Here is a 14879-nt window from a genome sequence, read left to right as displayed (position 1 = left end):
AGTTAATATTGTTGACAGTTCACCTACCTTACCTTTAATGTGGTAGAGTTGTGTGAATAGTAGTGAATAAACATAGTATTTACAATTACAAACATTTACATTATGAAACCTCTCCAGAAAATTGCTGAAATTTCCAAGCCAACATGTCATGAAAGCAATCCACATTCTGTGGAAGGCATTTTCTCTGTTATGCAGTTTGCCAGTCAGATAGTCCAAAGATGCACACTCCAGTACTGCACGGTGCTTTGTCTGAAATGACACAGTTGTTATATTTCATTCAACATTTTTAACCAGAACTTAAAAAAAAGTTGCCTGGGAACGCCTTTGGGTCCCACTGGAGGAGCCGGTGGACGTGTCCGGGGTGAGGGAAGTCTGGGAGTCCCTGCTTAGACTGCTGCCCCCGCGACAGACGGATGGACGGATGGACTTTTAAAAATTAAAGCCATATTATGTCCTGGAGGGGGACCTCTTCTTGCTGTTGCATGGGTATAATCTTGCTCAGTATGACATAAAACTTATCCATCTATCAATCTATCTTTTGTCATGGGGAATGTTCTGAAGTATGGTTTTAACTTTATATTTCCATAGAATCATGCACTTGACTTTCCACCTCCAGAAGGTTACATATTGTCAGTTTAAAAACAATAATTGATAATAATTTTATGACTTGACATTACACTTGTGTGGGTGTTCCCTTGTGACCTCTAACCCAGCCATTTCACACATGATACTTGGTTCTTTATGTCTAGTTTTTCAGTGTCCTACGCAGAATCTAACTCATCACAAGTGATGGTGTCATGTGAAGTCTGCTTTGAAACCACAAGCTCCTGCCTGCGACCCTTGACCTTTTGTGACTGTACCAGTGGAGGGGGTTATGCTACCATGGTGGGAGGATGATGAAGACTGTGTTTAGTCACTGGGTAATAAAAGCTTGTTTTGCTTAGGGCTGTCCCAGCTGCTACCAATTTCTGATATTTGATATGTCTGATTTGATTGTCCATCTCTAACTTTGCTGTTCTGCTGGCTCTTCTAGTGGTTAGGTATTTTGCAAATTAACCTGTTACCAGAGCCTTAACCTGCAGATAGAGACACACACAAGTGTTTCTCATTCTTAGTATATGGAGAGGCCTCGTGTAGAAGCTCAGAACCTCCAGAATTCATTCACTGAGCTGCAGAGGCTGCATTAGCACTGATTCATGATTGGCTTCAGTTGCTGGGGTTTAGGTAGTGACCATTCAGACCAAGTAAGAGACTTGTATAAGTTTAATTCTGCTTTCTGATTGGATAATCATCTGTTATAATTTTTTGGTGTTTTGTTCTCATGTCCAATGTTTAATGAATAAATTGCCAGTGTTTCCGGTAAAATTGTGGACTTCAGGAAAGTCACAGCCCCCTGCCTCCCCTCACCCTGACAGACTCCCCCATCATCACTGTGGACTCTTTCTGCTTCCTGGGCACCTGCATCACCCAGGATCTCAAGTGGGAGCCAACCATCAGCTCCCTCATCAGGAAAGCCCAGCACAGGATGTTCCACCTGCGGCAGCTGAGGAAACGCAAGCTTCTGGTCCAGATGATGGTGCAGTTTTACACGGCCATCATTGAGTCCATCCTCACCTCCTCCATCACTGTGTGGTTCACTGGGGCCACTGCCAGGGACAGACAGAGACTGCAGCGCATTGTGCCTCTGCTGAGAAGGTGATTGGCTGCAGCCTTCCATCTCTACAGGACCTGTACGTCTCCAGGACTCGGGGGCGAGCAGGTCGTATAGCAGCTGACACTTGGACTATTTGAGCCACTTCCCTCTGGCAGGAGGCTACGGTCCATTGGGACCAGAACCTCTCGTCATAAGAACAGTTTCTTCCCCTCTGCCGTTTGTCTCATGAACACTTTATAATATTTGCACAAAACTGGACACTTTATAACACTGGTCACTTTATAAGTCATGTTTGCACTGTTGTTCTGATGCTGCTGTTGTATATATTTTCTACCTTTAAGTATTTTATTTGATTTTTAAAGCATATCTTTTTTAACTTCGTGCATTCCCTTATTTGTATTTGTATTTATTCTGTGTGTTTTATGTTGCACTTTATCACCAAAGTAAGTTCGTAGTTTGTGAACTGTGTTCACAAACGATGGCAATAAAAGGATTCTGATTCTGATTCTGAAAGGATATATTGGATGTCTTCCTTGTCTGGGGACACAGATGGATCAAGTTTGAAGAATTTGTCACATTTTGAGAGTTAAATACCCTGTTTTACTTAAGTCCAAACAGGATAGAATGAGAGTACTTATATTCAAACATATTGTCAAATTAGCATACCAGAAATTTCAGAAAGATAAGATTAATACTGTTCTTACTAGTACAGTTGTCATTTCTTAGAGGTAGTAATAAGAGCACTACTAGCAGTACAAGTAGCAGTAGCAGTAGTAGAGTGGGCTGTTCCCCTGGCTGGTTCACCTTTGACCTTTAGGACATGCACACTTATTGTTATTGTACCAGTGGAAAAGGTGAGGCCTCTGCTTTAGTGGGTCTGTACATTAGTTTGACTCAGTACAGTTCTATAGTGGTTATAACATAAAGTACAGGATATCCATAAAGTCTCTTTACAATTTAAATTCAAATGTATTACAAAGGCAACTGATAAGATCTTAATCAGACTTGTTCTCTTGTACTCAGTGGTTTCCAGAGTGTTTGACCTCATTTACTACACCTCTATATGGGCTCCATTAGTCACATGAAGCACATCAAGACAGTACTAGATTTCTTGTCATGTAGCATAAACTCATCAATGGTTCAATTGCATCTGTTATCGTTTGACCTCTTCCATACTTTGTTCTATAGTTTCGTTGACTCTGTGTGTCTGATTTTGTCTCAATAAACCATGAAACACATTGTGCCTTCTCTTGAGGAGTAGTCATTTCTAAGTGGTTCATTCAAAAGGCTGCCTCTTTAATCAACAGGATGCCTGAAATACACAAATGCAATGTGATTAAATACTTTTATAACCACTGAATACAACAGAACAAACTAATTTACATATCTTATCAACTGCCTTTGTAATAAAATTTTAAAATTGTAAAGAGACTTTCTGGACACAGTGTATTTCTAAAACACCTGCATAAGGGACTACAACACATTCTACAAACTTGATGTCAATTTGATCTTGGCTTTAAAGAATTTTAGTGTTATTGTGATAATACACACATTTACATCTAATCACACTCTGACCAAATAAAGAAGTAGCCTTTAGTTTTTTAAAGCAATACTAATGTCTAAAATTATACTTTAGTACTCAAAATATGTGAAATACTTTTTCCTTGATCTTGCCTCTAAAAATACATTTACAGGTACTACAATACTTTACTTAAAGGTACAAGTATGTAATTTCTCCATGGAAGTAGATACTGTGGAATATTATAGCCAAAGGAGCAACATTCCCATTGAAACAAGCAGATGGAGGCCCTCCTGCACAGCAAATAAGAGTAAGGTTTGCCCATGCTCACTGTTTCCAATGCAGTAAACACATGTATATTGAAAAAAACATGCTTGATTTTAGTCTATTTTAAAGCAAAATGTTACTTACTGTTACTTTAAGTACACTTTTATATTTAATACTATTAAGTTTGATTAAGCTTAAGTTTGATTCTGTATTTGAACTTTTACTTACGTAACAAAACTAGAGTACTTCTTCCAGCACTTATAATAGGTCTCCATTCCTCTAGTAACCTTGTCTAGTGTTCTAGTGACCACATGAAATCAAATAATGATGAAATGAAAAAGTGAAGGTGACAAACACAAACACTACACAATAGACTTAGAAGGATAATTTAACCATTTCAACTCAAAGTTTCATGATCTAAATTTTTGTTTTTGTTTGATTCTATTGTGATCTGATTAATCATGATTTTCTCACATGCATCATTGTAACTGAAGCTGTGGCAGAATAGGTCACCTCTTTCCACCAACACTTTTGTTCTCACAAGAACCAAAAACAAAGTTTGTTTCCACTACCACAAACCACAGATGCTGTCCTCACATAGGCTCACACTGTATACCTCAACCTCACAACTTCCAGTATTGTGACAAAACTGTCATTCAAATAGCATAAAAAGTGCAACTGAAATGAGTGCTCTTTCCACACTGCATTTGTTTTGATAAAATATACAACCAAAAATATCAAACTTCTGGCAATCAGCAATACTGCAGTGGAATTTTATAGGCAACGAGACTCTAGAGACAAACAGGTGCCATACTCTGGGCCAGAGTAAACTGAAATAACCCAAGAGTTGGAAGAAGAGACATGAGGCTGGATCCTCATGACATTGAGATAGTACTGTACATTCCAGTCTAGTGCAGTCCAACTAGTCTGTTGTAGGGAGTATTATACCTCTGATGACATAGGCCAAGATAACAAGGACTGAGCTGGCGTCATGGGGCTGGCACAGCACAGAAATACAATTTTCTATCACATCAACAGAAAGACTTAAGGAATATCATTCAAAAATATTACATTAAATATCATGCTGTGCTTTTCATATTTTGATATCTAGGCTTTAAATAAAATACTGAAGTGTAATGTAATCATTTTGTCATGGAAATGTCCTGCAATTTGAATACCTCTAGTGTCGTGTCATCTCACACTTCCAGTAAAGGGGCAGTAGTGCAGTAGTACACTAGTACAGACTGACTCACAGCTCTACAGACGTCATACGTCAAGAAGAGTCTCCGGAGAAAGAGGTCACCTTTTGCGGCGCTTAATTATAAGCCCAAAGTATTTCACTCATAAGTTTCTGAAGCGTTGAATGATGGTGTTGCCATTTCAGTTATATCTGAAGTCACAGCTCCATCTAGTGGACATTTTTAAGTTGCTGACTCACTCAAGTACAATGCAGTTTAAAATAAACGTCATTAGACATGTTGAAAAACTATGGGAAGTTTAACTTGAAATGCAGGATTGTGAACTATGAGATACCTGCAAGGGTATAGTAATGAGAAGTCAAAAGTGTAAGGGTATAAGATCTTTTAATTTTCTGCAAAACAAAGACTTGATACAGACAGTGCCTGGGCTCAGGCCAATGACCAGTCCTCCATGCAGTGGGCGGCGTAGCACGTGAGCAGACTGCCCTCACACCTGGAATGTACCATCTCCCCTCTCCTCCACTCCAGCTTAAAACTCAGTGCAACAGCAGGGTAAAACAAATGAACTTTACAGCCAAACAGTGCGTATGGTCCAGAGAACGCTCCCACATTGGTCCATCACAAAAGGGAATGATTTATGTATAAATGAATAGAACAGTTATGTCTGATGGGGGGAATTTAATCGACTTCCTCCATACGAGAAGCGTCCTCCTCCAGGTCACCCTCCAGTGGTGGGATCTCGTCAGGGACAGCGGCGGAGGGGGCGTCTTCTGTGGGCATGTCGTCATCGTCGATACCTGCACAAGATTAAAAGGGATACAATGTGAATATGTGGTATATTTGGCACTAAATTTACCAGTGCACAAATTAAAGTTTACTACAACCCCGTCTTAATATGGTCAGCATTGAATGGGAGAAAAATGACCATGTAGTTCTGCTTAGGCATGTGCACTTGCAATTTTGTTGTTTGATCTGCAAAGTGGCTCTACTACTATTATTACAAAACTAAGGCCTACATTTACAATACAAATGCATACAGGACAGATTTTACAAGCTAAAAAAGGTGAACAGGTGGCTGGAACCATTTTTTTGTAATAAAATAAAGTCTTGTCCCAGTACAGATATTTTAAAAGCAGCTCTTTAGGTTAAGCCCCCCTTACCCAGTCCGAGCTTGATCATGCGGTAGATGCGATTGGAGTGAGTCTGGGGGTCATCCAGGGAGAAGCCGGAGGACAGGAGCGCCGTCTCGAACAGCAAAATGACCAGGTCCTTCACTGCCTTGTCGTTCTTGTCAGCCTCCGCCTTCTGCCGCAGTGTCTCCATGATGGGATGGTCTGGGTTGATCTCCAGGTGCTTCTTGGCCATCATGTAGCCCATGGTGGAGTTGTCACGCAAAGCCTGGGCCTTCATGATGCGCTCCATGTTGGCCGTCCAGCCGTAGGTGGACGTGACGATGCAGCAAGGAGAGGAGACAAGCCGGTTTGAGACGGTCACCTGTGTGGAGGGAGGGAAGGAAGAGGGAAACAATTTTGAGAACTCTGCCCAGTACCACATTTCAAAATGATTACTCCCACAGGCACTGCTCAGTTTAGTAAAGGGGAGGGGTCTGGGGTATAAAGGAACAGTGCAATTGCGCTAACTGATATCCACAAACTCCACCCACGTTTTTGCCACGATTACAGCCAGGCATTCCTGATTAGATCTGCGGGACGTCAATGACTAGTAAAAATTGTTTGCCGACTTCAGTGGCCTCTACAGCCATCTAGTCAAAAATGCCAAAATCTAAGTGCAGAGTTGTTTAGTTTGCACTCAACTTGCGCCCCCCCCCCCCCCCCAAAAAAGGCTACATCTGTTCCGATAAAGTTGCAAAAAAGTGGCTTTAGTTCCATTTTAGTGTTTTGTGGCCTAGTCCTCCAAAAAGGTGCAAGAAAATAATTCCAATGCAACACACTACATGTTCTATACAACACCAAAACATGTCAAAGCATACAGTAATTTATAATGTCTTATTTAGTGGCATCTAGTACAAAACACAACCTTTTGTCAGTTAAAAAATATATATATACACATCTAAAATATATGCACACAATGTTAGAACACTCATTTAGCAAAAATTGAGCAAATCGTCCAAAATGTTAGTTCTAGTATAGTTTTGAACAGCTTACATGCACTTTGAGTCTCTCATAACTAACTTCTCCAGACAATGCAGATCACAGAAACAAGGCTTACATTAAACTCACCTGTACAAATCTATGACCGACCCTGAAATTATACAGTTTTGTGATCAATTTATTTTGATACTAATGTGGCAGTGAATACAAGTGTGGTCACAATACTAAAATGACAAACTCAATGGTAAAGAGTAGACCATACCAATTCAGATACCACAATGATACTTTTGACAATAGAATGTCATAGAACCTTCTTTTACTTTACCATGTAGGCCTGCATCTAATGCCCCCAAAAATCATCCAGGTAGGTTACATAGAGGTATACTAGTCCATGTGGTTTTATACTTGCTTTGAACAGTCAAGATCATTCTAAAGCTATTCAGGAAAGGACCTTTTTTTTTTCAAATGGGTATCTAGTATTGAAACTAATCAATTAGGCTGATCCAATTTTCAAGAGCTGCAGTCAAGTCTTGTGCACATACCTTCTCCACTTTCTTGTCGAGGATTTCCTTCATGAGTTTGCACAAGTTCTCAAACTTGGCCTTGTCCTCCTCCATCTTCTTTTTCTCCTCTTCATTCTCAGGCAGCTCCAGGCCCTCCTTGGTCACAGACACCAGGTTCTTGCCATCGAATTCCTTGAGTTGTTGGATGCAGTACTCGTCGATGGGCTCAGTCATGTACAGCACCTCAAATCCGCGCTTACGCACGCGCTCCACAAATGCAGAGTTGGCCACTTGGTCTTTGCTCTCGCCTGAAATGACACTCAAACTTAGCACCGTTTGGTGCACTAAATCTATTCAGGACACATGAAACTGCATCAGAGCAAAGTCATTGGGTTGGTGCATTTTTAATGTTTTAATTTTATGATGATCATTTGTTTTGATTTATGCGATTTATTCTAGTAATTCAAATAAACTTGCCAATTTATCAAGGCGTATATTTATATGATAATTACAGGCTGAATATACGCTGTCCCCATCAAATACAAAAATAGTCGCTCAATGATCAGGAAAAGAAACCAGATGAAAATTTGTCTTCAACCAAAATTTTCTTTTAGGGCTGTAGTTGACAGACCTGCTCGGTGCTTCAAATAACTGACTAAAAAGGGGTGGGCTCACACATTAAGATTTCAATTGTGAAGCTGCAATTATTTTTGTGAGAAGGCATATTAAGCTGTCCAGTCACTCCCAAATAAAGATAATTCACTCTTCCATTCTTCTTCCTTATAAAATCTAAAAAAAACTAGTCGACCAAGACTCAATCGGCTGATTACAACAGTGTTAAATTTTGTGTTCCATTTAGTCATCAATTGTTCTCAAGTGACTTAGTTGAGAAATGTACATTCGTAAATCGCAACAGCAGGTGTGCAGCAGACCTGTGATGTAATAGATGGAGTTCTGGTTCTCCTTCATGCGGGTCAGGTACTCGTTGAGGGAGGTCATCTCATCTCCGGACTGAGAGCTGTGGTAACGCAGCAGCTCCGACAGCTTCTTACGGTTCTGAGAGTCCTCATGGATACCCAGCTGTAGAGGGACAAACCCATCAATGTACAAAAAACAGCTACAAGTCTGATTTTTCATTTGACTAGGACAAAAAGGAATATTCCATCAAATCTATGGTCTAAAGAAATCACAGTCCAATCTGAAATTAACTGCTAAAACTGCAGAAATTACAAATTCGACTCCCCATTTTCAAATAAGTTCTTTTAATATAAAAAGATACATTAAAAAATAAAAATCTAATTTTCAGCCCACACTACATTACATAGACTGCTGTTTACCACCCCAACACCTTGATGTGGCTGTACCTTGATGTTCTTGGAGAAGGCCTCGTAGAATTTGCTGTAATTGTCCTTGTCCTCGGAGAGCTCGGCAAATAGCTCCAGGCACTTCTTGACGATGTTCTTGCGGATCACCTTCAGGATCTTGCTCTGCTGCAGCATTTCTCTGGAGATGTTCAGGGGCAGGTCCTCGGAGTCCACCACACCACGGACGAAATCTGAGCAAACGTGAAAAATGGTGTTAGAGGTCCTCATGTTATATTGCTCCCTCCTCAAAAACCTAGCTGGAGTCATGTTTTGCTTCATTCACAGATGTAAGAGACTCAAAGGATTACCAACAACTCCAAAGCTCAAAATGCTCTGGTCCACCTTTTGAGGTCATTAAGTGATAAGTCAGGTTAACAGCTACCTTTTGTTCAGTAGATTGGAGTTTAAAAACAATCATTTGGCAATTCCAGGGCTGAAATTATCCATACATCTTCACTATACAGTGGAGCAATACCTGTAGCACCACATGCCATGACAAGGTAAAACAGTTTTTGGTTTGAGAGAATACACATGTTTAAATATGCTGGGTTTACTTTTTAATGAAATAAAGCAACTCCAGGTATGTTTCTAATGACGAAATGATTCAAAAATGGCACAACATGAGCATCCAGTTTGAAATTTCAGTAATGTTTGCTCCACTCACTGAGGTACTCTGGGATGAGCTCCTCGCAGTTGTCCATGATGAAGACTCTGCGCACGTACAGCTTGATGTTGTTCTTCTTTTTCTTGTTTTCAAATAGGTCGAAGGGTGCACGGCGGGGGATGAAGAGGAGGGCGCGGAACTCCAGCTGACCCTCCACTGAGAAGTGCTGCAAAAGACAGAAGTTACAATTTGTGTCATGTAGCAACTTGTTAGAATTATAGTGCCATTTTCCCCTCATGAATTTGTTTTGTTCATGCTCAGGGAGTTCAGAGCCACCTAATAGCCTTCTTCACTCTGATCATTTTAACACGAGTTTTGCCCATACCTTGTTGTGTATACATATATATATATATATAAAAAGAGCCATCAACTACCTTCAAACAAGAATTTAGAATCCATAAATTTGGCCTTTATCTTTATTCTATTGGGACACAGAAATAACTGTTGGTAACACTTATCCCATTCTAGGAAGTGGTGTGTGTATATATATATATATATATATATATATATATACACACACACACACACACACACGAGACAGTCCCATTTCTACAACTTTTTTCAGTATTAAATGTTTTTGCATGAACTCCAGTGAAGATGATTTTAAGTTTCAGATGACATCAAAAACGATAAAACTAGTTGCCCCTTCTTTTTATAGCCTTGTTCTCCTCGCACTATAAAGTTGCCCATCCACCCTCTGCTGCCCTGCTCACCTTAACGGCCAGGTGGTCCTCCCAGTCGTTGGTGAGGCTCTTGTAGAACTCTCCGTACTCCTCGTTGGTGATGTCGTCGGGGTTGCGAGTCCAGATAGGCTTGGTCTTGTTCAGCTCCTCCTGGTCGGTGTAGCGCTCCTTGATCTTCTTTTTCTTCTTCTTGTCCCCAGCATCATCCTCTGCCACATCCTCGATCTTGGGTGCGTCCCCATCCTCACCCTCCTTCTCCTCGCCCTCTTTCTCCTCCTCTGCCTCGTCATCACTCACCTCCTTTTCACGCTCCTTCTGCACCTGTTGAGAAAATTAAACGTGAAGCTGTTCACCTACTTTGACAACGCGTGAATATGTTAAATAGGTGTGGTTACTACAAGGGTATCAGGTTGTTCAGACTGAAATTATGGAAGCAAACATGGATGTTGGAGATGCAAATATCCAGAGTTTTTAAAATCATTCCGATAAAGTTGAGAAGTTTTAGTCTTTAGGTGAACAAAAAGTGAATGAAGAGGACAATTTCCACATTATCAAATGTATAAACTTGCAATGGAATTCTTCAACCCCCCCCCCAAAAAAAACAAAAAACCCAACAATGACATTTTTTTTAAAAACATCTCTCCAAGCTCTTTGAGACTTCAACCTGGTGCCTAACATTTTAAGTAAAATTATATACAGTTGCTGAAAAATGCTAAAGAGTTTCTTTCAAATTCAGCCAATAAACCAGATGCAATGACCTATCCTCCAAACCTCTGGACAGCCAATGTCACTAGCACAACAACCTGGCAGCACCCACTCCTACCTGTCCATGAGCTCCATGGACTAGTCTTCTGCATCAATACGGCTTAACACGTTTAATGTCAGAACATGATCTTGTAATCACCGTTTGTCTTTGGTTGGATCACGGTTTGCCCTACTCCCCAAAAATAGCCTGACAACAGGGAATCCTTACGTATAGGGTGATGGGATAGCCAATGAATTGAGAGTGCTTCTTGACGATCTCCTTGATTCTCTTCTCCTCAACATACTCCATCTGGTCCTCCTTCAAATGCAGAATGATCTTTGTTCCACGTTCAATGGACTCAGTTCCTGAAACTGGACCAAATGGCAAGGAAAATTAGTCAGCTACAATTTTGTTAAGTTTACTTTGCAATACACCAAAAGAGAATCTTCAAGTAGTTGGGGCCTGAAGCATCACAGCATTAAAATAATGGTCTGAGTCAGAAGCTGGGAACATACCAGGTTGGATGGTGAAGGAGCCTCCAGCTGAGGATGACCAGAGGTACGCCTCGTCATCATTGTGTTTGGACAGCACAGACACCTTTTCAGCCACCAGGTAGGCGGAGTAGAAGCCCACTCCAAACTGCCCGATCATGGAGATGTCTGCCCCAGCCTGAGACAAGACATAGACTTAGAATATGTCCGGGTTTACGCAATTTGTCCTCATGTGGACCCTGAATAGAGAGTACTATACCTGCAGCGCCTCCATGAAGGCCTTGGTGCCAGACTTGGCGATAGTTCCCAGGTTGTTGATGAGGTCCGCTTTGGTCATGCCAATCCCAGTGTCAATAATTGTGAGGGTCTTCTCTTCTTTGTCAGGGATGATTTCAATTTTGAGATCTTTGCCAGAGTCCAACTTTGCTGGGTCCGTTAAACTTTCATAACGGATTTTGTCCAAAGCCTAAATTTATTTAAAAAAACAAAAAACAAAGCATTAGATCAATTAAGACTAGCCAGTGTGTATATTCAAAGTGAAACCATTAAACTTACGTCAGAGGCGTTGGAGATGAGCTCCCTGAGAAAGATCTCCTTGTTGGAATAAAAGGTATTGATAATGAGGGACATGAGCTGAGCAATCTCTGCCTGAAAGGCAAAGGTCTCAGGCTCCATTGCTTCATCGGCAGGCATCTGTCAAGAGTCACCCAATTCAGATGGATTATACGTACAATCTTCACTATACATTTCTTTAACTTTAGAGCAATGCAGGTGGCATACACATTAAAACTGTAACCAAGGAGACAGCTGCTGGGATTTTGTAGTGCATTTTAGACTATGTTATAGACGTAGTTTTTAAGTCAAAATAAAAGGTTTAACGTTGCCATTTCCTAAAGCGCTAATAAACCGGTCCTACAGTGATAGGCGGAAGTGCCTCAATCCAACATGGCGTAAGAGAGGCAGACAATGGAGTCCACGGCACGTGTTTCAAGATCAGAAGTGACACTAGAGAAGCCGGTATGGACATCAAAAACACCAAATGGACTGTAGCTTTACTAACGTGACTAACACGATGAGGAGGTTCAACACTATTCAGACGGCTCTGTACAGGCCGCGTGTTTGTGAAGGTGAGCACAATCACGAGGTTGCATAACGTGCCTGACGTCAAGAATACGGGACAGGCTGTACAAAACATTTATAAAAGCTGTGTAATGGACACAGTAAAGGCCCGTTATTGAATGTAAAGAAACTGTGAGAGCAGTGCGAACAGGAACACGGTCCAGTTTTATTAAGATTTAAGGTTCTTTGTAGTTTAACGTTTTAAGCGTTAAAAAGGAAAGCCGAGGCCATTTTTCATTTACAATTCAGAAATATTTAGAGGAAATAAAATGGAGATGATGAAAAATGCATAGTCGACCCCATTTCATGTGATGGGCTGTAAACCCATCGTGGCCACCCTGCTGCAGTGCCGCATCACACTCTCCTCCTGATCATTTTAACACCTCGTTATTAGTAGATTACTAGCACGTAAATGTCAACAAAACAGGGGTGTTATGGCCGATACACCTCGTAATTGATGTTGATTTCTCTCCAAATAGACATAAAAATGCTAATCTGACATTTGTTACTCGAGATCGGATGGATTTGTAACATCAACGACACCACCCGGTAGACATTACACTACGAGAAAATGAAAACACAAAAATGAACATACCTTGTTTATTTTTTTGTTGCTTTTTCTTGAATAAAGTGGGACCAAAGCGTTATCCCTCTGCTCTCTGACGCAGGGAAATTGAAAGAGACTTCCGTTAAATAGACCGGAATCTTTATACACATGGCTTTCGGTGGGCAGGCATATCCCTCCGCGGAGGACTCACTAAATTCTAGGCATTTCATCCTAGTGCGTGATACGCCCGATTCGTGCATTATTTAGAATGATTTTGGACAAAAATGCATTTATTATGATGAGGAAGCGACTTAAGGGATGTCGCATCGATGATGGTGGTTACTATTGATTATGTAAGGCAAAGGATAAGGTTTAAGTTTATTTGTACAGTTTACTCAAGAAGCGGTATATAATATATTTAGTCGAGTTTTGCGTTGTATATTGTGATGAGGACACAACTAGAAATTAACTCTCCCTTTGACCATAACATAATTAATAATGAAACCATATATTTATCGTCAAGTATATTTTTTCAATATTTCAACCATAAACAGAACAAGTGCAACGTCCGAGCGAAATGCCACGATTTTAGAGAGTTCGCCCAGACCGGTGCACCTTTCCATTGAACATCATGAGGACAAAGGATAAGAAACAACAAATTACGATATTTCACATTTTGTACGTTATATCGAGTTAGGTTTTCAACGTAGCCAATTTAAAGACAACCAAATGCACCTGCTAATATGGACTCCTGGGTTTTAACAAGTAGAAATTCTGACTATTTTAACATAATTGTAAATTTGCAGTAGGAATTTAATTTTACACGCACGTGTAAGACACTAACCGTCTGGGAAAATGCGTTTAGTTGGGAAATAAATGTGTTTTTGGAGAGGTCTTGGTAACACCGCGGAGGGATGTGTAGAAACTAGGAGGTCGTGGTGCGTTTGTTCTAGCACCTTCCATGGAAAACCCGCCTTGGCCCCTCCGCCGCCCCACTGAACATGTCAGACACAGGCCGCGTGTGTCGCTGCGCAGCTGCCGCACCGGAGCTTAGCGACCGCAACAGAAACCATGGCAACGCAAACTTGAGCGTCAGCTGTTTAGTTTATATTTACGTATTGTAAATTATTTACGCGACATTTATTCCTGTTTTTATTTTATGCAGATCTGTACACTTGTAATTTTTTTTATTTGTACATTTGACACATTATTTATCATGTATTGTGTTTACATAATGCCTCATTTTATACTTTACCTTTAGCCCTTATAAAAAACTCGAAAAGCAATAATTTGTGAGCTGGTACTGTGTATAATTGTGTCCTTAACTTTCTTCATTGTCCGTTTTAAATTATATGTTTTGTCAATGAGTTGTGTTGTTGATGCCTCTTGGCCAGGACACTCTTGAAAAGGAGATCTCTGAATCTCAATGGGACTTCCCTGGTTAAATAAAGGTTAAATAACCCTTAAAGGTAAACTTAAAGTTGTGGTTCTTTTTCTGTCCTAGTGTGCTTATTGATATTTTGCAGCTGATGTCATCAACATTCCTTGGGTGTGTGATGCTAACTACATGCACTGCTATATCTGAGCCTCTATTAATCTGAACTTTGTTTTAACTCAGTCGGACCAAGGACTGACTTCGATGAATCTACAACAGGTGAGCTGATTTGTGCTGTTGAACAAGTCCTCCAAAATAACATTACAGTCACAAGCTTTACCCAACAGTTTTTCAGTTAGTCATTCTCACATTTATGTTAAAAATCAAACACCTAAACAGGACCATGAACGCTCATACTGATCACAGGCTTCTAAAATGTGTTGTTTAAATCCATTTTGTATTTTTTCAGACAACCTAAAAACTTAACAGTCTGTGTTTGTTAATGTGGTCATACTGTCACCATGGTAACAGCTGAATTCCGCCATAGATATACATGCAGTACACCCCTAGCACGTAAAGTCTAAATAATTACATAGAGAATGAATAAGACATTACAGTGCATTAGACTAGAACGATTA

At 40.4% G+C, this 14879-nt stretch overlaps 1 protein-coding gene across 1 annotated transcript; it reads right to left on the bottom strand.

The window, feature by feature from the left end:
• Window positions 1-5006: 5006 nt before the first annotated feature.
• hsp90ab1 (heat shock protein 90, alpha (cytosolic), class B member 1) lies at window positions 5007-13050 on the bottom strand. The gene is made up of 12 exons (XM_033990515.2): window positions 12915-13050; window positions 11756-11893; window positions 11460-11666; window positions 11225-11378; window positions 10938-11080; window positions 9995-10285; window positions 9282-9447; window positions 8618-8808; window positions 8186-8333; window positions 7293-7561; window positions 5800-6133; window positions 5007-5436 (listed from the first exon to the last, which is right to left on the bottom strand). Exons 2-12 carry the CDS (start codon window positions 11891-11893, stop codon window positions 5318-5320), a joined length of 2160 nt encoding a protein of 719 aa, XP_033846406.1. The 5' UTR covers window positions 12915-13050; the 3' UTR covers window positions 5007-5317.
• Window positions 13051-14879: the final 1829 nt, after the last annotated feature.

Source organism: Periophthalmus magnuspinnatus, chromosome 24, assembly GCF_009829125.3.
Source record: "Periophthalmus magnuspinnatus isolate fPerMag1 chromosome 24, fPerMag1.2.pri, whole genome shotgun sequence".
NCBI classification, from domain to species: Eukaryota; Metazoa; Chordata; class Actinopteri; order Gobiiformes; family Gobiidae; genus Periophthalmus; species Periophthalmus magnuspinnatus.
Note: the sequence above shows the minus strand (reverse complement) of the source record. Positions and strands in the feature narration are given on the sequence as shown.

Coding starts and splice junctions, on each gene's coding strand:
- hsp90ab1 (XM_033990515.2), bottom strand. CDS start 11,893: ATGCCTGCCGATGAAGCAATGGAGCCTGAGACCTTTGCCTTTCAGGCA. Junction 11,081..11,224: donor CTCCTTCACCATCCAACCTG/GTATGTTCCCAG, acceptor CATTTGGTCCAG/TTTCAGGAACTGAGTCCATT. Junction 8,334..8,617: donor CCTTCTCCAAGAACATCAAG/GTACAGCCACAT, acceptor GTCCCTCTACAG/CTGGGTATCCATGAGGACTC.